Below are 24119 nucleotides of genomic sequence, written 5' to 3'. Positions count from 1 at the left end.
CACTCCAGCCTGGGTGACAGAGAGCAAGACCCTGTACAACAAACAAAGAAGAAAAGGCTACATACTATATGATTCCAACTATATGACATTCTGGAAATAGAAAAGCTGTGCAGATAGTAAAAAGCTAAGGGATGAATAGGTGGAGCACAGAGGATTTTTAGGGCAGTGAAATGCCCTGTACGATACCCTAATGGTGGATCCACATCATTATATATTTGTCCAGATCTATAGAATGGACAGCACCATGAGTGAACCCTGAGGTGAGTTATGGACTCAGGGTGTCGATGGTGTGTCACTGGAGGTTGGGTTTGTCGGTTGTAACAAATGCACCACTCTGAGGGGGACGTTGATAATGAGGGAGGCTGTACGTGATGGAGGGAAGTATATGGCAAATCTCTGTACCGTCTTCTCAATTTTTCTGTAAATCTAAAACTGCTCTAAAAAGTTTGGCTGGGCACGGTTGCTTATGCCTATAATCCCAGCACTTTGGGAAGCTGAGGCAGGCAGATCACCTGAAGTCAGGAGTTTGAGACCAGCCTGGCCAACATGGTGAAACCTTGTCTCTATTAAAAATACAAAAAAAAAAAAAAAAAATTAGCTTGGCATGGTTGCGGGCGCCTGTAATCCCAGCTACTCAGGAGGCTGAGGCAGGAGAATCGCTTGAGCCCAGGAGGCAGAGGTTGCAGTGAGCCGAGATCACACCACTGCACTCCAGCCTGGGCGACAGAGGGAGACTGTCCGTGCTGCACACCCCCCTCCCCGCCCCCCAAAAAAAGAAAATTAAGTATATTAATTTGATTGATTTATTTTTTGAGGTAGGGTCTCTGTCGCCCAGGCTGGAGTGCAATGGGTGTGATCATGGCTCACTGCAGTCTCACCTTCAAGGGCTCATATGATCCTCCTGCCTCAGCCTCCCAAGTAGCTGGGATAAGAGGTGTACATCACCATGCATGGCTAACTTTTAAAGATTTTTAGTAGAGATGAGGTTTTGCTATGTTGCCCAGGCTGGTCTCAAACTCCTGAGCTCAGCAATCCTCACTCCTTGGCCTCCCAGAGTGCTAGGATTACCGGCATGAGCCACTGTGCCCAGCCTAGTATATTAATTTTTTAAAATGGGATGTTATAGTGAACAAAACCAACATGAATTCTATCCTCATGGGGCTTACAGTCTGGCTGGGAGGACAAATACGGAGTAAGCAAACACAAGTGTGAACTGAGGCATGTTATGAAGGAGGTCTCAACTTGAGTCAGTAGAAGGAGTCTTTGTGGGGGTGACGTCAAGTGGAGGTACTGTCATTTTGTTTTAACAGGGACACTTCCAGTCATATGGTCCCTGGACGCTGAAACAACTTTTCCAGGACTTTTTTTTGACACCTTCCTTCTCATTAGAATCTCCTGGGCCAGTCTAGTGTCTTGACATGATTGCTGAACCCATAAAAATGGGAAACCCTTGTTTTCACCTCCGAAAAGGGTTTTATAGGAAGAGGCGGGGCAAAGGAGACTTGGCTGGAATCAGGGAGAGTTCACAGGGGCGAGGCGGCAGGGCGACAGGCCCAGGGTTACAGCCCCAAGGACCGCCCCCGCCCATACCCAAGTCAGCTGTGGACGGGGCTCTCCAGAGGGCTGGGGCACTATCACAGTCACAGCCAAGGCTGGGAAAGGAGCCAGGGCTGCAGCCGAGTCCGCCCCTCCAGCGCTGCCTAGCCTCGCCGCCTTAACTTTTCCTCTGGCTGCGGGTCCCTCGGCTTGGCCACCCCCATGCTGTAGTTAGTTGACTAATTTTGTATGGAGTGAGCATCTCCCGTGTGCTCACAGCCCAGGGGCCCCTGGGGGGATGCTTGGGCCGCCTGCCTCTGCTTCATGTCCCCTGCCTGGTCCTCTGGCTCCCAGGCCTAGTAGGAGGGTGGCCGATTCCCTGAAGGGAGGAAGTGGATCCTGGGTCTGGGGCTTCTCCACTTTGGCTGCACTTGACAATGACTTGGGGACTTTTAGAAAGGTACGAGCACCCTCCACCAATTAAGGTACAATTTTGCAGAAAATTCCTTGGCATTTTCTAAAGCTCACTAGCTATTTTCCTGCAGTGCCTTGAGTGATGAAGAGGGTGACCCAGAATCCTCCTTTGTTGCTCCTCTAGGGAACCTTCTAGCTGGCTATTGCCTTAGTGGGAACCCCTTTCTGCTGGGAAAATCCCAGTAGGGATTTGGGATTGGACAACTCTTTCATCTCCCTCTCCCACTGAGCTCCCAACTGAGCCCAAGGGCTGACTAGCAGGGCCCAAGGCCACCTCTGAGATCCAGCTTTGTCATCATCATGCGACATCCCTAGGGAGCTTTCCCACCGCAGGAGGTGGCGGCTGATGGATTCCAACTGTTGATGCCAGCCAGGAAGGCCTTTTCCCCACGCTAGGCTTGAAAACTTGTCAGGAGCACCTCAACCTGAACTCCCTTGGCCAGAAACTCAACAGCAGGCAGATTAGACGCCGAGCAGGAGTGGGGAACATGTGTAGAGTGGGAGGGGTGGGGGCTCCAGGCTCCAGGGAACTTTCCTACATTAGGAGCTGGGGAGCTGGCCCCAAAATAAAATTGCCTTGAAAGAAAAGAACAAAGTGTGTTGGCACAGCAAGGCCTTTCTTCTGCTCTGGGGCGTGACAGAGGTCACAGCCCCCTGCTGGGCTGGAGTGGGGGCCGTTCCTCTTCAATGGGCACAGGAGTGTGCTCTGCATGGCCTGGCTCAGCCTCCTCGGAGACGGCTTCATGCAGGCCTGGGCCGTCATCTCCTGGCAGATGAACAAAACCTGAGAGCAAACACATTTCACATTCAGTCTGAATGCTCAGAGGAACCACGTTTTTCTGAGATTACACATTCTTCCAGCATTATGCTCTACTTGAGAACGCAAAACAATCCAGTGCAGTGATGCCTTCTTCCCTTTTTACATTTTCAAGGACCAACAGAGGACTCCTGCTAGGTGGTGGTGGGGACCGAGGGCTGGTATGTACCTGGCCATGGGTGGGATGCTCAGGAATGGGTTGGCCAAAGTGGGGGTTGCCTACCTTCTTACCCAGCCCTTAGGGCCTTCTGGAACATCTCCAGGTGGGGCTGCCTCCTCAAATATAAGGCATCGCCCGAGAGAATGGCTGTTTGTGTGGGGTGCAGGGAGGATGCTTGGGTTTAATGGCCCTGCCCCTTCCAGGCTGTTTGAACTTGGACAAGTCACTTAACCCCATGAGACTCTTTTTTCTCACTTGTGAAAAGGGGAAAATGTATAGTAGGGCCTTGGTGGAGGTGGACAGCAATAAGAGAAGGAAGAGCCTGGAAGGAAGGTCTTTCCTCTCCTCATCCTCCCAACCGCCCGAGCAGCCCTTGTTTTTCCATTTTACTATCAGGCTTCCTCTTCAGTTTTTCTTAGAAAAGGCTCTCTGGAGCTTTCTAACATCTGCATGCCTGGCTGCCACCCCAGACCCCTTAAATCGGAACCTCTGAGGGTGAGACCCAGGCGTGGGTATTTTTTCACAGTTTCCTTGGTGATTCTGATGGTTCAGGCTAAGAACCACTGCCCTAAAGACCAAGGCAAACAGGCTGGGTGTGGTGGCTCATGCCTGTAATCCCAGCACTTTGAGGTTGGGGGATCATTTGAGGCCATGGGCTCGAGACCAGCCTGGGCAACATAGTGAGACCCTATCTCTTAAAAAAATTTTTTTAAATTGGCTGGGCACAGTGGCTCACACCTGTAATCCCAGCACTTTGGGGGGTAAAGGGTGGGTAGATCACCTGAGGTCAGGAGTTCAAGACCAGCCCAGCCAACATGGTGAAACCCTGTCTCTACTAAAAATACAAAAAACAGCCAGGCATGGTGGCGGGCGCCTGTAATCCCAGCTACCTGGGAGCCTGAGGCAGGCGAATCGCTTGAACCCGGGAGGCAGAGGTTGCAGTGAGCCGAGATTGTGCCATTGTACTCCAGCCTGGGCAACAAGAGTGAAACTCCATCTCAAAAAAAAAAAAATATTACCCAGGCATGGTGGCTGTAATCTCAGCATTTTGGGAGGCCAAGGTGGGAGGATCACTTGAGCCCAGGAGTTTGAGGTTGCAGAGTACCATGATTGTACCACTGCACTCCAGCCTGGGCAACCAAGTGATACTTATCTCTGCAAAACAAAAAACACAACAAAAACCAAAGGAAACAGGGACAGTGGAAGGTGCTAGGAAGTCTAATGGGCTTGGCGGGTCCTAGCTGTCAGCAGGGCCATCTTGGGATTCTGCAGGGTGCCTGGCCAGTCCCAGCGGGGTGGATCCTATACCCAGAGTGTAATTGTCAGGGTGTGACCCTCGGGGAGGATGTCAAAGGTCCAGCACATGTCAAAGGTCCAGCACATGATTTGTGCTTTCCTCAGGGAGGTAACTTTGAAGTCCACCTGCCACAGGGCTGGTGCTTGGGAGGGAGTTGCTTTGCTGGGTAACCCCGCTGCTGCTATTGTCCCGCCTCCCCCATGGGCAGCTCTCAGCAACCCTGAAAAAGTGACACTCAGCATGTTGCTTTCTGGGAATTGGCTCAAGAAGAAGGCCAGCTGCTGGTGCTGGTGTAAGAAACGAAGAGGAGCTGAAGAGCTTCAAGAGAGATGATTTGCAAGGCAGGAAATCACAATTGGGCTGAAGTAGGGAGGCCCCATCCTGTGTGGCTGTGGCTTTTGCCTGTGCTGTGAGCAGGGGCCGCTGCGGGGGCTGAACTCCTGGCTCCATCCCTGGTGAGCCCGGGACTGCAGGGCTGTCAAAGTCTGTTGTGGGTCCAGGCCCAGTCTTGAGTCTGGAGGACTTTCCAGCTCACTGCAAAGCTCTCTGTGTGATATCCCAAGGCATGAGGGAATGTGCACTGTCAACAGGACTTGTTGAGAGCTTCCAGTTCTGCTTCCTGATTTCTGCCATTGACAGTATGAACCAGGGCATCTTTGTAAAAAGTGGACACAAATAGTGTGAGCTGCCATCTGCAAAAGCTGGTGGCTACCTTTGCTAGCATCGGGAAAGGGAGGTGCAGTGGTAAACATGATGGAGAGCAGGGTGCCAGGGATGTTTCTTTCTTTCTTTTTATTTTTTTGAGTTGGAGTCTTGCTCTGTCACCCAGGCTGGAGTGCAGTGGTGCGATCTCGGCTCACTGCAAGCTCCATCTCCCGGGTTCACGCCATTCTCCTGCCTCAGCCTCCCGAGGAGCTGGGACTACAGGCGCACACCATCATGCCTGGCTAACGCTTTTGTATTTTTAGTAGAGACGGGGTTTCACCGTGTTAGCCAGGATGGTCTCGATCTCCTGACCTCGTGATCCGCCTGCCTCGGCCTCCCAAAGTGCTGGGATTACAGGCGTGAGCCACCACGCCCAGCCTCTTTTTCTTTTTTTTTTGAGACAGTCTCTCTGTGTCTCCCCGGCTGGAGTGCAATGGCGTGATCTCGGCTCACTGCAACCTCCGCCTTCTGGATTCAAACAATTCTCGTGCCTCAGCGGTAGCTGGGACTACAGGCATGTGCCACAACACCTGGCTAAGTTTTGTATTTTTTTTAGAGACTAGATTTCACCATGTTGGCCAGGCTGGTCTCGAACTTCTGGCCTCAAGTGATCTGCTGGCCTCGGCCTCCCAAAGTGCTGGGATTACAGGCATGAGCCACTGTGCCTGGCCAGGAATATTTCTTTAAAACACAAAACAAAACAATCTCTAGTGACACCTGAAACAAATCCCCACAAACTGAATTGTAGAACAGAAGTTTGGTGAAACAAAAGCTCAGTTTGGGGGCTGAAAAGTATCCTTCTCAAATGGGAGTCTTGGTGGAGATTTTCTAAGCTGTGTGTTCCCCTTGCTGGGAAACGGGTGCTCAGGGCAGGTGGAGGATTGGGGAGTCCCTGCCTTCCTGAGGCTGATCTGAGTTAGGCTGAACCCCCCAGCCAGATCTGGACCGAGGAGACCAACATCCCCTCTGGGCCAGCTTGGAGAGCAGGCAGGGTCCTGCGTGCCCTGAATCCTCTTTATTTGGGTCTAGCACCGGAAGTTGCTTGTAACGGCAGCCAATAAAGAGAGATGCCATCCCTTCTGTCCACAGGTATCGAGTGAACTTCAGGCCTAGATATGTCACTAGGTATAAGACAGTGACACAGTTGGAATGGAGGTGCTGTCCTGGCTTTAGAGGGGGAGATTGCCAAGAAGGTCCCAAAGACCCCGTGAAGACCCTCCACCCCACGCCGGCTCGGCCTCGAAACAGCTTGAAGAAAGCCACAGGTAACTTCTTATTTGTGCTATTATGTATGGCCACCTTTAATATTTCCGGTGCTCCTTCAAACAACAGGATTTGTGCTTTACAATGGTGAGCTTTGAATGGCCTTCGAATAACACACGTAGATACCTGCAGTAGCCACATGTGACAAATTTATTCTCAGGAGCAGTAGCAATTGTAAGACAAACTTCCTTGCAAGTAAATTGCTTTGCTAGGGCCAGCTTGTTGTGAAAGCCAATGGCTTAAACATCAGGGTAGGAAATGCCAGTGGGTTCAGACTTGTGTCACCTGGAGGCACAGCTGTAAAGAGATTCAGATGTAATGATGTACTGTTTGTTTTTACTTGCGCCCATACATCTGAATTTAGGGGGGTTAAAACTGTTTTTTATGTTTTATTTTTTTTGAGATGGAGTCTCACTCTGTCGCCCAGGCTGGAGTGCAGTGGCACAATCTCGGTTCACTGCAACCTCTGCCTACCTGGTTCAAGCAATTCTCCTGCCTCAGCCTCTGAGTAGCTGGGATTACAGGCGCCTGCCACCACGCCCGGCTGATTTTTGTACTTTTGGTAGAGATGGGGTTTCACCATGTTGGCCAGGCTGGTTTCAAACTCCTGACCTCAGGTGATCTGCCCACCTCGGCCTCCCAAAGTGCTGGGATTACAGGCGTGAGCCACTGTGCCCTGCCATCACTTCATCTTTTTAAGTTCAGTCACAATAAATGCAGCCTAGGTTTTCTTATGAAATTAGATGCTTAAATGATTATATTTTGCCATGAGGTGTTCTCAGTTTTGAAACTCGTAGTTCTTCCCAACATTGGCTGTAAAAATAGATTTTAAAATGACTTTTTAACTACAAAAGTAATGCACATCAATTAAAGAATGTTTATAAAATATAGGAAACATATTTAAGGATACATAATCTCATGACTAAATGAGAACTACTGTTGACATTTTGTTATAGAACCTTACTCTCTTTCCTGTGTCTGTACATTCATTTTGTTAAAGAGAAATTCATTTATCTCACAAATATTTGTTGAACTTCTATATCTGTCAGGCTCTATACTGGGTACTTGGAATAAGTGAGAGAAAAGGCAGACAGAGTCCCTGACTTCATGGAAGGCAGACATTAGAGAGTAATTACAATAATTCATGACAGATACTGGGATGGGGGGAACATGACATGGGGGCTGGTGGATTGTAATAGTTTATTTTTGTTTTGTTTCATTTTAGTTTTTGTTTGACAGAAGTTTGCATATTGTAGTTTAATAAGTTGAATAGCTTTATAAGGACTAATAGGAAAAACAATGACCACCCTGAAACCCTTTTTCTCATTTTCCCTTCCCATGGGTAGTACTTTAAACTCTTCAGATGAATCTTTTGGAATTTACCTCCATATCTATTGGTTTTTCATTATGGAATGTGAGAATTTAACTCCCTTTCATCCACTCCTCAACACATGGCTCCTATCCCCCCATCCCTTCCATACAGTTAGACCATATTCTTTATTTACTCAGTTTTAATGTTTACATTGTAGTAACTATGTAGATAATGTTTACAGCTGAGCCATGTGGTGTACTATGGATAGATTTTCTTTCATACACAGCTTTTTGATTCCTTAAAGTTAAATCATTGTCTTATGTTTTTCCTTTGTTTGGTTTTCTCTTTTTATTGCTATTTCAACCCAACTCTTCTCTGGCTTTCTAAATGTCCCCTCCATATGTTCAGACACAGCAGTTTTATCTTCTTGAAGAAGTCTCCCTTGAGCCTTCTCACTTGCCCTACCTGGACGCGGGACATCCTCTTTTCCTGTCATCACCCGAGGATCTTAATTTGCCCCTCTCCTGTTGAATTCCCTGTTTCCTGTGTCCCCTGCTCCCTCTTTCTTGGCTTATTCCCTTGCTTTGCTTGAGCATGTCCTTTAGTAGCTTCATGAGACAATTACATGGGAAGCAAACTTTTTACCACTTTATAGTATGAAAACTATTTTTTATTCTAGCTTCAGAAATCTAGGTCAGAAATCACTTTCCTTCAGAATTTTGACAACAGTGCTCAGTTTTTCTCTAGCTTCCAATATTGCTGCTAAAAAAAACACCAAAACTTTTCTGACTCCCAGTTTTTTGTGTGTGACTTGAGTAGGTTTTTTTTGTCTCCCTTCTCCTTTTATTTTGTCCTTTTAGTGGGATTTTAGGAAGGAGTGAAAAGAAATGCTTATCCTCTGATATAGTTTGAATGTTTGTCCCCTCCAAATCTCATGTTGCAATGTGATCTTCAATATGGGAGGTGGGGCATCATGGGAGGTGTTTGGGTCATGGAGGTTGATCCTTCATGAATGGCTTGGTGCCCTCCTTGCAGTAATAAATGAGTTCTTGCTCTGTTAGTACACATGAGAGCTGGTTGGTTGGAAGAGCCTGGCACCTTCTCCCTTCCCTCTTGCTCCCTCTCTTACCATGTGACACACTGGCCCTCTTTTCACCTTCCATCATGAGTAGAAGCTTCCTGAGGTCCTGACCAGAAGCAGTTGCTGACACCATGTTTCTTGTACAGCCTACAAAACTGTGAGCCAAATAAACCTCTTTTCTTCACAAATTACCCAGTCTCAGATATTCCTTTATTTCAACACAGAATGGACAAACATACCCTGAATTCACTGTCATTATAAAAAAATACTATTTTTGCAACTTTTTCTATTTTGGAGACAGGGTCTTGCTCTGTAACCCAGGCTGGAGTGTAGTGGCATGATTACAGCTCACAACCTTGAACTCCTGGACTCAAGTGATCCTCCCACCTCAGCATCCCAAAGTGCTAGGGTTACAGGCAGAACCACTGCACTCGACCTGGAACTTATTTTTTATTGAATAACCTATAATGGACAACCTTCCATGTCATGAAATATTCTACAATACCACTTAATGGCTTGAGAGAATGTGAGTTATTGAACACCATCCTCTACTGTTGGTCACTTAGGTTGTTTGTAATTTTTCACTATTATAGATAATATATGAATATGCATCTTTTCCTATTAAATTTTTGCACTCATTTCTGATTATTCACTAGAATAAATTTCTTGAAGTGTAATTTTAGGGTCAAAAGATTCTGAGTATTTTGATACATGTTGCCAAATTATCCTTTGAAAAAAATGCAATTTGCACAGTCACCATGGTATATGAGCAAAGCATTTCCTTACATCCTCAATCTTCCCCCTTTTGCCGCCCTTTGTTTTTATTTCCTTTGCTTAGAATAGCATTCCACTTGCTTATGATTCAGTAACTTGTTTTTTTCTTTAGTGTCTTAAGAGAATAACGGCTGGGCACGGTGGCTCACGTCTGTAATCCCAGCACTTTGGGAGGCCGAGGCGGGTGGATCATGAGGTCAGGAGATCGAGACCATCCTGGCTAACACAGTGAAACCCCATCTCTACTAAAAATACAAAAAATTAGCCGGGCATGGTGGCAGGCGTCTGTAGTCCCAGCTACTCAGGAGGCTGAGGCAGGAGAATGGCGTGAACCTGGGAGGCAGAGCTTGCAGTGAGCCGAGATCGCACCACTGCACTCCAGCCTAGGCAACAGAGGGAGACTCTGTCTCAAAAAAAAAAAAAAAAAAAAAAAAGAGAATAAATATTTCAGTAAAGAAAACAAGGTGTTCTTTGTAGTTCTCTGCAAAAAGAAAGATTCTTGGGGATTTGGATATCTGAATTTCAGATTTGGTTTTACCACTAACTTGATTTTAATAAATAATAGCTGCTATTATGAGCTTGTACAAAAGTTCAGAGGAGGAAAAAACAATGATTGTTGAATTCAAATATCTACAACATTCTAAATTAATTTCCAATGTTTTCCAGTGTAATATATTAATGCATTTTATTTAATTGCAACCTATGTTGTGTTTGACTTCTTCCACTTTATATGTCTCACTATAGTTGCCAGGTTTGTCAGTGTTAACCTCTTTCAGTATTTCTTTCTTTCTTTTTCTTTTTCTTTTTGTTTCTTTCTCTTTTTTTTTTTGAGACAGGGTCTCTCTCTGTTGCCCATACTGGAGTACAGCGGCACTATCTTGGCTCACTGCAACCTCCGCCTCCTGGGTTCAAGCGATTTTTCTGCCTCAGCCTCCCTAGTAGCTGGGATTATAGGCACCCGCCACCACACCTGGCTGATTTTTGTATTTTTAGTAGAGATGGTGTTTTGCCATGTTGGCCAGACTGGTCTCGAACTCCTATCCTCAAGCAATCCACCCGCCTCAGCCTTCCAAAGTGCTAGGACTACAGGCATGAGCCATCATGCCCAGGCGCAGTATTTCTTGTATCCTGTTGTACTCAGGGCATAGTTCGTTTCTTATTGTCCTATTGCTGCAGGTTTCAATAGTCTCCTTTTTATTTACCTCTATGTCTATCAATTTATCTTCATTTTATGACTCATCACTATCATTCCCCCCTTATTATTAAAAATTAATAATTGTTTCTTTCTTTTGGATTTTTTCCTTGGTGTTTTCTCAAAATAAGATTACCCAAAATTCAATGTTTGTATTCTTCTTCTTTTTTTCTTTTTTTTTTTTTTTTTTTAAAGATATAGGGTCTTGCTATATTGCCCAGGATGCCCTTGAACTCCTGGGCTCACACCATCCTCCTGCCTCCCTAGTAACTGAGACTACAGGCACACACCACCTCCCTGACCAACTTTCAATATTTGCATTCTTTGACATAGTGAATCTTACTATATGTGGTCAGACGGTGCTGTTGCTAGGAGACACTGATGAATAGTTGCTTCATCTCTGTTGCTTTTTGTCTCCCAAACTGCAAGCAGGGCTAAACAATGTCTATGAGACTCTTCGAGCACAGAGATGTTAATGAAAGTAAAGGACAAAACATTCAGGCACTGCTTTGAGGATAACATCAGATGGTATGATATCATATGATATCACCATCCAACAGCTAATGGGTGGATCTTGCTAAAGTGGTTTCTTGTGGTTTTACTGTATGCAGTCAACTCTTGGGGTGTGGCTGCAGTTCACTAATATGGGAATGAAGTGTTCATATGATAAAGCAGATAATGAATATTTCCCCTCAGGGTGAAAGAGACCATTGGTTATCTAATAGGTGCCATACACATATTATTTTAACAGCTCTAGGAGCTGTTCTTCTTTATAGATGAGAGGATTTTAGTTCACGGAAGTTAGTTAACTTGCTCAAGGACAAACAGTAAATAGCAGAGCCAGAATGCAAGTAGAGGTCTATTTGACTACAAAGCCCATACTCTTTTCTACTGTACCACAGTACTTACCTACAATTGTGTAGTGACCTGTAAGTGAAGGTATACATGTATTTTGTAGGTACCTTGTTTATTGTCTTGGCAGAATCTGGCTAAAGGTAGAAAATGTTCATTCATGTCCAACTTTATCTTTGTAACAGATAATGAACCCAGCCAATTCTCAGAGCCCAAGAAGACTTTGTCCCCAACTGGTACAGCACAACCAAGCTGGGGGGTAGATCCAAAAGAGGGGCCTCAGGAACTTCAGGAAAAGAAGATACAGGTGCTAGAGGAGAAGGTTCTTCGACTCACAAGGACAGTTCTTGACCTCCAGTCTTCCCTTGCTGGAGTGAGTGAAAATCTCAAACATGCCACTCAGGATGATGCCAGTAAAACACGGGCACCAGGGCTCAGCAGCCAGCACCCCATGCCTGACACCACTGTTAGTGGAGACACAGAAACGGGCCGGAGTCCTGGTGTCTTCAACACTAAGGAATCTGGCGTGAAGGACATCAAGTCTGAATTGGCTGAAGTCAAAGATACTCTAAAGAACAAAAGTGACAAGCTGGAAGAGCTGGATGGAAAAGTGAAGGGCTACGAAGGGCAGCTCAGACAGCTCCAGGAAGCAGCCCAGGGCCCGACGGTGACCATGACAACCAACGAACTCTACCAAGCCTATGTGGACAGTAAGATCGACGCCCTGAGAGAGGAGCTCATGGAGGGCATGGACAGAAAGCTGGCTGACCTGAAAAACTCATGTGAGTACAAGCTCACTGGCCTCCCGCAGCAGTGTGATGACTATGGGAGCAGCTACCTGGGAGTGATAGAGCTCATAGGGGAGAAGGAAACAAGCCTGAGAAAAGAAATAAATAACCTCCGAGCCCGGCTACAGGAGCCTTCAGCCCAGGCAAATTGCTGCGACAGTGAAAAGAATGGTGACATTGGTCAACAGATCAAAACATTGGACCAGAAAATTGAGAGAGTTGCTGAAGCCACCAGAATGCTGAATGGAAGACTGGACAATGAGTTTGACCGCCTTATAGTTCCAGAGCCAGATGTGGATTTTGATGCAAAATGGAATGAACTCGATGCAAGGATCAACGTGACGGAGAAGAACGCTGAAGAACATTGCTTTTACATTGAGGAAACCCTTCGGGGGACCATTAATGGAGAGGTGGGTGACTTGAAGCAGCTTGTTGATCAGAAAATACAGTCTCTGGAAGACCGTCTGGGGAGCGTTCTCCTACAGATGGCCAACAACACTGGTGCAGAGCTCAGTCCCCCAGGGGCAGCAGCCCTGCCAGGAGTGTCAGGGTCAGGAGGTGAACGGGTCATGATGGAATTAAACCACCTGAAGGACAAAGTTCAAGTTGTTGAAGACATTTGCCTGCAGAACATCCAGGGAAAGCCTCATGGGATGGAAGGTGCCTTGCCAAACAGGGAAGACCGCACCGTACGCGACAGCCTGCACCTTTTGAAATCTCTCAACGACACGATGCACAGGAAGTTTCGAGAAACTGAACGAACCATCCAGAAACTTCAACAGGATTTTAGTTTTCTTTATTCTCAATTAAACCACACAGAAAATGATGTGACTCGTCTTCAGAAGGAAATGAGCAATTGTAGAGCAGGTGAAAATGCTGGCATGGGTGGGTTCACTAAGGTGGATGAGCAAGAAAGGACAGTGGACACCCTGCCATCCCCCCAGCACCCCATGGCTCATTGCTGCAGTCAGCTGGAGGAGAGGTGGCAGAGGTTGCAGAGCCAGGTCATCTCGGAGCTGGATGCTTGTAAGGAAAGCACGCAGGGGGTCCAGAGGGAGGTCTCCATGGTGGAGGGCAGGGTGTCTCATATGGAGAAAACTTGCAGCAAGCTGGACTCTATCTCAGGAAATCTTCAGAGGATCAAGGAGGGGCTCAACAAGCATGTCAGCAGCCTGTGGAACTGTGTCAGGCAGATGAACGGAACACTCAGGTCGCATTCCAGAGACATTTCTGGCCTGAAGAATTCAGTCCAGCAGTTCTACAGCCACGTCTTCCAGATTTCTACTGATTTGCAAGATCTGGTCAAATTTCAACCATCAGCAAGTGAGTTGAATCTTACAATTCTATTTGTTGTATTTCTTTGCAGCACGCAACAACATTTTTAAAATAATTTTTTGTTCATTTTTGATATTGTTGAAACTTCATCAGGTAAAAATGTGACAGTATTATGCTAGATTTTGGACAGTTCACGGAATGAACTAAATGCCATCAGTCCTACCCAAATGTGGTTCATAGATTGGTGCCTGAATTATTTGGTGCTGAGTAGCAATGAGATAAATATATATTCTCAGTGTTAGTATTTAGGAACTTCTAAAATAATTTGACAGACTGGTCGCAGTGGCTCATGCCTGTAATCCCAGCACTCTGGGAGTCAAAGGAGGGTGGATCACCGAGGTCAGGCATTCGAGATTAACCTGGCCAACATGGCGAAAATCCGTCCCTACTAAAAATACAAAAATTAGCTGGGTGTGGTGGCACACGCCTGTAGTCCCAGCTAGTCGGGAGGATGAGGTGGGAGAATTGCTTGAACCTGGGAAGCAGAGGTTACGGTGAGCCGAGATCGCCTCACTGCACTCCAGCCTGGGCAACAGAGTGAGGCTCCATCTCAAATAAACAAACAACATTGCAGTATTTAAGCACATGATCTATGTATTTTACAAAAATATCAGTTCACAACACATTGAAAATAAAAAAGGGAAACTGGTTCTTCCCACAGACAGATGGCAAAGTATTATCTGTAGAATCAGGTTGGTGAGCTCAGAGTTGGGGTCAGATTTTTGGCCTAACAGCTTGGGGCAGTGGGTGTTGTCCTCTCTTCTACCTAGGGAGTCTCCTACGTACCTCTCTTCAAGCATCACTTTTTATCTGTGTCATTATAATCTTCAGGGCTTAGCTGATGGCAGATAGGATGCTGTCATATTTGTTTCCAGACACAGACAGGACCGTGGATGAGAGCGGTTTAGGGGCAGGAACTACCTAAAGCTCCATAGTGCCTGCATCCAGGAAGCTCAGCAGTAGTGCTGAGAGCAATGCTGGCTACACCTTAGGCACTCAACAAATGTTTGTTGAATGAATGAATGTGAATGAATGAATAATGTATGTAATAAGATTTTTTTGTTACTTGGGGGTGTTAAACGCAGCCTCCTCAAAGGACAGAGCTTCTCTTGTACCTGGGTTTGTACTCTGAGACAGCCTCAGACATGAGCCAGCCCTCTCTAGTTGGAGTCTGGGTGTGAAAGGAAGGAAGAGGGAGCTCGTGTTTTTGAACACTTTCTATGTACAGCACTGGCTTAGTCCCTTCAGGGGGACTGAATCCCATCACGACCTCACAGAAAGGCTGTTTTCCAACAGGGAAAATGTGCCCAAAGTCATGTGGCTGTTCAGTGGGGGAGCCAGGATGGGAACCAGGCCAGGCTGCATCCAAGAATTATTTTCTTCCAGTCCAGCCACGATGACTGTGTGTCTCCCAGAACTGAGTGCAGACTTACTTGGTCCACGGGGACTTGTTGAGGGGCCTGCTTTGTGCTAGAAGGAGCCTATTTCCTGACCTCCCCCTCCTTGTTTTCTTTTCTCCCATCCTTGCCTTTGGGACTTTTACCTCCCCGACCTGGTTCCGCTCTGGGTGACACAGGCCCTTGCACAAGGAACTGAGATTTCATGGCCTCTGTGAGCCTTGGGATTTTATGATCAAGTCCCAGAGGAGACATAAAACCCAAGGCAGGGCAGGCTAGAACATGGGAAGCAAGCGAGCTCTGGCTTGGTCAGGGAGAGCCAGGGCCAGGTCCTGGCAGCTCAGGAGGGTGGAGAGGGTCCGAGGTAGGTGGGAAAATGCCCTGGATGTCCCCAGAGCACTGTGCTTATCTTGCAGATGACGAGTCACCTAGGCCCAGGAGGACCAGGAATCTGGCCCCCACCCGAGTGTGCAGCCCACTGCACCTCACTATTTATAACCCAGCCCCTCCCCCACTCCAGGGCCACTCAGCTCCTCTATCTCTGGAATGTTGAGTAGAGGTCACGAGAACATGTATGTGTTCATAAAATGATTGTCCCTTGTGGTGACAACGCTGTCTGGTCTGTGTCTTACGATAACAGATTGAATCAGATATTTCCAGTTGATTTGGAACTCCCTGGTGGCGTGGGAAGCTGTGTTAACATTTTCACATTTGTCTGTTGCAGTAGGAGTTGGGGGGTGAATCCTTTTAAAAGAGAATGTGCCATACAAAACATTATCCCTTTGGACTGAACTCATTGTGGTGAGTGTAGACTGCATGGAGTTTTGAGAATTTCATTGATTGGAAAAGAGCCAGAAATAAACAAGCAGATCCTCCTCTGCCCTTGTCTAGCATCCAGGTCTAGGAGACCTGGAACCTGAGTATCAGAGGTGCATGGGAGAATCTGGAGCTAAGATCACAATGAAAGTGACATGTCAATCAGTTAAAAGTCAACAGAATGTTTATTGAGTGCCTACGATGTGCAAGGTTCTTGGGGGACCTGGAGATAAGTAGGCATAATCCGTACTCTAAAGCATTTGCAATCACAGTGGGAAAGAGACTCACAGGTCTGCAGAGAGATGAATGAGATTGTCTGTGGCATAGCGGTTTATCCCTTTAGTTCATAAGCTCTTATTGAGCCCCTATTATGTGGTAGGTAATGGCTGGGTGGGGGAGTATGTGGATAAAAGACAGTCTGATGGGGAAACAAGCAGACAGATGGTCACAGGAATGGGGTGTGCATGAGCCACCTTGAGTGTTCAGAGAAGCACCCACAGTGGAAGTCAGGGAGGGATTCTCAGGAGAGAGCCCTGAGCTGAGCCCTCAGTGTAGGTATTTACCGAGCAGAGTACAGAGGCTGATGGGGTGAGGAATAAAGTGAGATGAGAGAAGCTTCCAAGGGGAGGTGTTACTGGATCTGATTGAGGGATGGGTGGGATTCAGAAAGCAGGAGGGGAAGACATGGTGGATTAGCTATTTATTGCTTTATAACAACCCATTCCAAATCTTGCTGGCTTAAAACAACAAAGATGTATTAGTTTCCATTATTCCGTAGGTCAGGAACCCCGGCAGGGCTTGGCTCAGCGGTTCTTCTGCTCTATGTGGCATCAGCTTGAGTCGCCCACTCAGCTGCATTCAGCTTGCGGTTGACTGGAAGGTCTGTGAAGACTCGGTCATATGTCTGGTGCCTTGGTGCTCCTCCACCTGGCCCCTATCTCCATGTGGCCAGCCTGGACTTCCTCACAGCATGGCGGTCTCAAGTAGTAAGATTATGGTGACTGTCAAGGGAAAGTGGAAGCTGCTGGGCCTCCCACAGGCTAGCCCAGAGCTGGAGTGGCATCACTGCCGCCACATTCTTTTGTCAAAGCACGTCTGCTCTTGAAGGGTGATGTGGCTGGTATGTTTGGGGAGGGAAGGGAGTTTAATGGTGGTCATGATATCTACCACAGTGAGCACAGGTCCAGAGGTGAAGATGTGTGATGGTTTTGGACCAGTAAGCAGATCGCCAGACCAGGAACACACACTGTGGTGTTTCTACTCAGCCTGTTGCCCTCTTCACAGATCCTGTTTCCTTTGGAAGCATCACTGAGGTGAGGCTGAATTATCCAAGAAGCAGCCAATAGGGGAGAAGAAGGGGCTTCAGCTGATGCTTAAATAGATCCAAGTCTCTTTCGTATCCTTCTGTTAAGGGCATATATATATAGCATAGGTATATATTGCATATATATAATGAATAAATAAATATATACAGATAATTTTTTTTTGAGATGGAGTCTCCCTCTGTCGCTGGGGCTGGAGTGCAGTGGCGTGATCTTGGCTCACTTCTGCCTCCCAGGTTCAAGTGATTCTCCTGCCTCAGCCTCCCAAGTATCTGGGATTATAGGTGCCTGCCACCACATCCAGCTAATTTTTGTATTTTTAGTAGAGACAAGGTTTCACCATGTTGGTCAGGCTGGTCTTGAACTCCCGACCTCAGGTGATCCACCCACCTCAGCTTCCCAAAGTGCTGGTATTACAAGCATGAGACACTGCGCCTGGCCAGATATGTATATTTGAGACAGGATCTTGCTCTGTCACCCAGGCTAGAGTACAGTGGTGCAATCACAGCTAACTGCAGCCTCAGCTTTCCTAGGTTCAGGTGATCCTCTCACCTCAGCCACCCAGGTAGCTAGTACTACTGGCACGTGCCATCGCGCCCAGCTAATTTTTTGTTATTTATTTATTTATTTTTTTAGAGATGGGTTTCACCATGTTGCCCAGGCTGGTCTCAAACTCTTGGACTCAAGTGATTCGCCTGCCTCAGCCTGGGATTCAGGCATGTGCTGTAATTACATGTGCGGGGAATTACAGGCATGAGCCAGTGTACCTGGACAATTTTTTTTGGAGTTGGGGGTGGGGGGACAAAAGGTCCACAAGTCTGGGCACAGTGGCTCACACCTGTAATCCCAGCACTTTGCGAGGCTCAGACGGGTGTATCGCTTGAGCCCAAGAGTTCAAGACCAGCCTGGGCAACACACGGAGTCCCTGTCTCTACAAAAAATACAAAAAAAAATATATACTTTTGAGAAAATGGTCCAGGCAGAGGGAACAGCATTCTTAAAGGCTATGAGGAAGCTCTTTTGAAAAACCCAGAATACTGGTATGGCCAAGTGTATAAGCAAGGCAGAAGGTCATCAGCAATGAGGTCAAAGCGAGGGTAAGAATGAGATCAGGCAGGCTTTCTAGGCTGTGATAAAGGAGTTGGATTTTAAGTACCATGAGAAACTATTGAAGTATTTTGAGCTGGGGAGTGATTACTTCCGTTGAAATCTCAGCTCATCCATGCTTGTAAACAGTGGAGGATTAACTAGTGTTCTGGACTTGGTAATCACTCAGGAAAATTACCTATTACTTAAACCCTCCATCCCCTAGAATGGATGTTTAATCTATTCATGACTGAACTTTTCTCCCTTTCTCTACCTATAAACCCCCAGGCCTCCAGCCTTGGAAGAGTGAGAGAGCGCCTGTGAACACAGCAGACACAGGGTGAGGGGCCCTGGTGGCTCCGGGGATGCTGTAGGTGGCCACAGGTTTTTTTGTTTTTCTTGCTTTCCCTCTCTTTTTCTTCTTTTTAAAATTAGGGTTCAAATAGACAGTATAAAAAGCCTTAGAAATGGCTGGGCACGGTGGCTCATGCCTGTAATCCCAACACTTTGGGAGGCCAAGGCAGGAGGATCACTTGAGCACAGGAGTTCAAGACCAGCCTGGGCAACACAGTGAGATCCTGTCTGTACAAATTAAAAATTAGCTGGGTGTGGTGGTGTGCACCTGTGGTTCTACCTACTCGAGAGGCTGAGGCAGGAGGATCCCTTGAGCCCAGGAGTCTGAGGCTGCAGTGAGCTATGATCACACCACTTGCACTCCAGCCTGAGCAGTACAGCATAATCCTGTCTCTTTAAAAAAAAAAAAAAAAAAAGCCTAGAGATCTCCCTTTTCAGCATTCACAGCTTCATGTATCTCATGTATCAATAGTTTTTTTGAGCAGAATCTCATCACTTATGAACAAATTAGGTTATAAATGGAAAGGAGGCTCGACGCCCTTTATTCCCTATGCAATGTAGCCACGGAGTTGAGCCCTCCTTCCCAGATGGACTCACTCCCATTTTCACAGGTGCGGGGAGCATCAGGCCTTCACACTCAGCAGGCATCCTCTTTTGTTCCTTTTCCCCAAGTTGCCCAGCCTTACCCCCACTCGAGTCTGAGTGACCCATGAGTGATTCATAGGGAATTACTCACAGGTATCCCCACGAGTGGGGGTGTGTCCTGGCCACCTGGTCTGCCTCCCAGGCACTGGGTGACCAGCAGAGGCTGTCTCCCTGCCTGGGACCCAGGACTGCCCCGGCCTGCAGCCCAGTGGTAGCAGCATGTGGAGAATGGGGCAGCCCACCCTCCCCAGCTGGCTTTAGCTTCCCCTGGCCCCACGCAGAGGCTGAGCCTCAGCTGGACCCCGCCTTCCCACTGTTCCTCTCCCAGTAGAGGAAGGAAGGGGTGCTGGTGGCGAGCAGGAAGGGAAGGCAGAGGGATGTAGCTGTGTGCAGGGGACTTCTCTTTCCAGATGTCACGCTTCCAAGAAGAGACAGCTGGCTTAGATGTCAGCACACTAGAGATAATGGCATCACTTCCTTTTTCTACTTTCCCACCCCTTTCTGCTCGTGTCTCTGAGTAATTTTCATCATAGCGTTTCTTTTAGGAGTGCTGCAGGTTTAAGCATACTATTTTTATTGAGTTAAGTTAAGCTATAAGAATGAAAAAGCACAGCCTTCTCAAATAACTATTTAACCAGAAAGCCTGGCCAGGGCACTGCCTGATGCCAACATTCTGACCCCTTTGCCCCAACTCAAAATCAGCTGAGTTTGGGGAGAGTTTAGGCCCAAGGTAGCATGATGGACTTAGAGTTTTATGAACATGTAAAGGCTCAATAAATTGCTTATATTCAGGCCATAGGGAACTCCTGACAACTCGCCCCCTTTATCCTGTAGGCACCAGGTTTCTACGATGCCCTTTGGTTCGTGTAAACCCCAGCTGCTCTACTGCATCTTAGCCTTGAACTTAGAGCTGCAATGTTCTGAGAATGGAGCTTTCCCAGAGCTGCATGCATAAATGCCTCTGGGATCTTTTTAAAAAAAAAAAAAAAAAAAAAAAACTCCTCGGCTCACTCAGGAGATTGCTGCTCAGCAGCAGGGATGAGGTGAGGGCCAGAAATTTGTAATTAAATTTATAACTAAAAAAACCGCTGGCTCTAGTCCTGGAAATTGAAGGAAGGCTACCCCAGAGGCAGAGGAATCTACCCACCCCAGGTAAGCTGTGCCCAAAAAGAAAGAGGAGGCGGCGGGGAAGGAGGACATAGAATGAACCACTGACTGACACTGCGCCACCAATAGAAGTCAGCTTTGTGTGAGCCCACTTACGGACTCGATTCTGTTCCAGTTTTTGAGGTCTCTCCTGGTAGCTTACTCATTTAGCTTTATAGTGAGTCTTAAAATCAAGCAGTATAGATCCTCCTATGCACTCCCATATAAATTTTAGAATCAGCTTGTGAATTTCTTTCTTGCTATTTTTTTTTTTTTTCAGCGGAGTCTTGCTCTGTCACCCAGGCTGGAGTGCAGTGGCACAATCTCGGCTCACTGCAACCTCTACCTCCTGGGTTCAAGCAATTCTCCTGCCTCAGCCTCCCGAATAGCTGGGATTACAGGCGCCCACCACCATGCCCCACTAATTTTGTATTTTTAGTAGAGACAGCGTTTCACCATGTTGGCCAAGCTGGTTTCAAACTCCTGACCTCAGGTGATCCATCCACCTCAGCCTCCCAAAGTGCTGGGATTACAGGCGTGAGCCACCGCGCGCGGCCCAGCTTGTGAATTTCTAAAAAAAATTTAAAAATTCCAAGAGCTGCTGATGCTCAGCTGAGTGAATGCCTTCTCTGTTGGGGTTCTGTGATAGCAAATTACTTTCCAGCTCAAATGTATTGCCACAGATTTTAGCACACATGACTAAAGCTGTATTTATATTTCAACATTCACGAGTTTGTACTTTGCAGAAATTTAGATACATTTTCCGTATTTAGCCCTATCCCATGAGTTTCACCATTGTTATGTCTGGATTCTTATTATTTTGGTGTCAATATGGTCCCTTCTGCAGTGCAACCAACACAGTGCTCCCTCTTATAAGCTTGAGGGTTTTTTTTTTCATTCAAACCAAATTCAAAAACAGCATTCATTCATTCATTTATTTATTTATTTATTTATTTTTGAGACAGGGTCTTTCTCTGTTGCTCAGGCTGGAGTACAGTGGTGTGATTATAGCTCACTACGGCCTTGAACTCCTGGGCTCATGCTATCCTCCTGCCTCAGCCTTCTGAATAGCCAGAACTACAAGCACACATTACCATGCCCAGCTAATTTTTAAAATTTTTTGTCGAGACAGAGTCTGGCTATGTTGAAAGGCTGGTCTTGAACTCTTGGCCTCAAGCGATTCTCCCACTGCAGCCTCCTAATGTACTGGGATTGCAGGCATGAGCCAGAGTGCCCAGCTCAAAAGCAGTGTTGAGATGGACATCGACTTGGAGTAGAACTATTCCAGGGAATGCATGTTTGCCTTCTCAGCCCGAGGGATACTTTTACATGCCTACTTGTCAGCCACCTTGGTGGCCTGCCCTCCTGTCCCGCGGGGGAGACCAACAACTGTTTCTTCGAAAAAGCCCCTTTATCTAAGCTCACCCTGGGCCCATTCAGCACCACAAGCGACAGTTTCTCTGAATTTTCTGATGAGTCCAGCATTTCTCATGCTTCAGTCCGTGATGGTATGGGGTTATTTCCCAGGAACTAGAGCTTTGCCACTCAGCGAAGCAGTCAACTGTGAAAGCATCTTCCATCCATCCGCCTAGCATTCTGTATGTCAGCACTTTGATGCTTTTTTTTAAAAAAAAGTCTGAAGTCTTGATCAGCATCTTTAAAATACTTCTCCAGTTTCAGCATTTGGTCAGCAGGTATACCTTTTGGATGGCAGGGAGATCAGATTTCACCTTCACTGGACTTCTGATGAATTACACTTAACATTTGCACAGTGTTTTACAAATAGCGGGACATTAGCAGGGCACACCCGCATCCATTGCTTGGTCTGATGGGCATCAATTTCTGCCTGGATGACAGGAGGGCACTGCAGGTTGAGCCCATTGCATGGACAAGGTTTCAGTGGCTTTCCCATAGCCGAGTCTCAACCACAGGCTCTAACAGCTAAGGCCAGGCTTTCTCCAACAGCCTCTGCTCTGTGACAAGACACCCCTTAGTTGCCAAGAACAGGGCCAACCCTTTCCCCAGGTCTCCTCCTGCAGCCCAGCTGCTCAGGGCTCTTGCAGAAAGCAGGGCTTCCTGGAGACAGGAGGCAACCCCTGACTCCTGTAATGAATGAGGGTGTTAGTTCAGGGGGAAGACACTCGTTTTTAGCACATCAGGCCCATGAATTATTGGGGATTTTCTTAGGAAAGTCTTTGTTTTAATAAAAGTTGAAATTGATGTTTGGTTTTGAAATTGACTTTTAATAGGAGCTTTCGAGGAGAGGGAATGGCCTTCAATCCCTACATGTCAGGTTCACCCATGGTGAGGCTGTGACCCTACCCGACCCGTGCAGGGTGTCAGGCAGGCCTGGTGCAGTGTGGCTGGTCTGTCTCTATCATTCTCAGGAGTTAAAACACATGAGGAGCAACCTTGGCTCTTATGAAGAATTCATTTCAAATGGTCTGTTCTTGAATTAGAAACACATGTTCAGTTCAGAAAGCAGTCGGCTGCTGGAGAGGTCTCTTTCCAGAATGAGCAGAGTGCTATCCAGCCTTTGTTAGGACTTGGTCATAAATGTGTGCATTCGGCAACCCATGTGATGCTGTGGACTAAGCCGGAGCTAGGAGAGGCCGGGGCTGGGGGCACCCATCTCAGTGAGACGTCGCTTTTTCATGACTGTCTCTGCTATGATGTGGCGGGCTGCTTTGGAGCCTTCAGCCATCCACAGCACTCATGCACGGACTCCCCAAGGAGATCCACTGAGGATATTTGGCTCAAGCAATATCTTAGTTCATTCTTTTTCCTCTGCCTTCCACTAGTGTAACAAGTCTGGGTGTTGAGGGAGTAATGGATATATTAAAATGGATTATAGTAAAAGACAGAATGATCACTCTCCTATATGTATCAGAACTGCCTTGTTAGGACCCCAGAATGGCATTTTTTTGGCAAAATTAGGGTTCCCAATTTAATGGCTGGCAGGAATTAGGGTGTATGGCCCATAGCGCCTGTCATAGATAGGTTGAGCCTTCTTTTATTCACCCAATACTTAAATTGTTCAATGTCAGTTACCAGGCCTTGTGCTAGGCCCTGGGGATGGCACAGAATTAAGATCCTCAAGTACTCATCAGTCAGCCAGAGAGGAAAGGTCTGAACTACATAAAGAGCCCCCAGAGGTCCATGTTGTTTCCTGGTGCAGAAGCAGGACTGTTCATGCCTGCTGGGCCAATCTAAGAAGGCTTCATGGAAGAGGTGGTTTTGAACTGGGACTTCAGGAGTGGGTGCCGTTTCTCTCAGTGAGGGTGCTGGAAGAGGCCATTTCAGGGGTGCACATGGCAAAGGCATGAAGCCAGGGAAGTCACATGAGAGCTGGGTACCAGTGAGCATACTGATGGCAGCCAAAGGAGGCGGGGGACTCGGAATGTCAGGCCGAAGAGAGTCAGTTTGATTTTTACGAGAAGTGGAGAACAATGGAAGATTTTTGAGCAGAAAATAATGATTAGAATGCTTTCTAAAGAGCATTCTGGAAAAGGTGTGAATGAAGGATCCAAGCAATATTTTAAAATAGAATCAGCTGGGCTTAGCAACAAATTTGTGTGTGAAAGAGCAGGAGGGGGAGACCAAAGGAGAAGGAAGAGTGAAATAGGACTTCATGTGCCTGGATGAGGGAGAACAAGGGCGGATTTCAGAGGAAAAGGGTGATTTGACGGGTTGGTGGGGACAGGGGAGAAAATAAGGGCCAGTTTGGGGGGCCTGTGCTTTGCCATTTTAAGTGCTTTGCTGACTGT

At 47.0% G+C, this 24119-nt stretch overlaps 1 protein-coding gene across 2 annotated transcripts in view; it reads left to right on the top strand.

The window, feature by feature from the left end:
- EMILIN2 (elastin microfibril interfacer 2) overlaps positions 1 to 24119 on the top strand; it is a 67326-nt gene that overhangs the window by 32100 nt on the left and 11107 nt on the right. For both annotated transcript variants that reach the window (XM_024235891.3, XM_054537699.2), the window contains exons 3-4: positions 6079 to 6254; positions 11649 to 13574. In XM_024235891.3, the coding sequence (XP_024091659.3) occupies positions 6079 to 6254; positions 11649 to 13574 (2102 nt within the window). The remainder of the gene's footprint in view (positions 1 to 6078; positions 6255 to 11648; positions 13575 to 24119) is intronic.

Source organism: Pongo abelii, chromosome 17 (assembly GCF_028885655.2).
Source record: "Pongo abelii isolate AG06213 chromosome 17, NHGRI_mPonAbe1-v2.0_pri, whole genome shotgun sequence".
In the NCBI taxonomy this organism is placed as follows: domain Eukaryota; kingdom Metazoa; phylum Chordata; class Mammalia; order Primates; family Hominidae; genus Pongo; species Pongo abelii.
The sequence above is the reverse complement of the archived record's forward strand: the minus strand, read 5'-3'. Positions and strand labels throughout refer to the sequence as shown.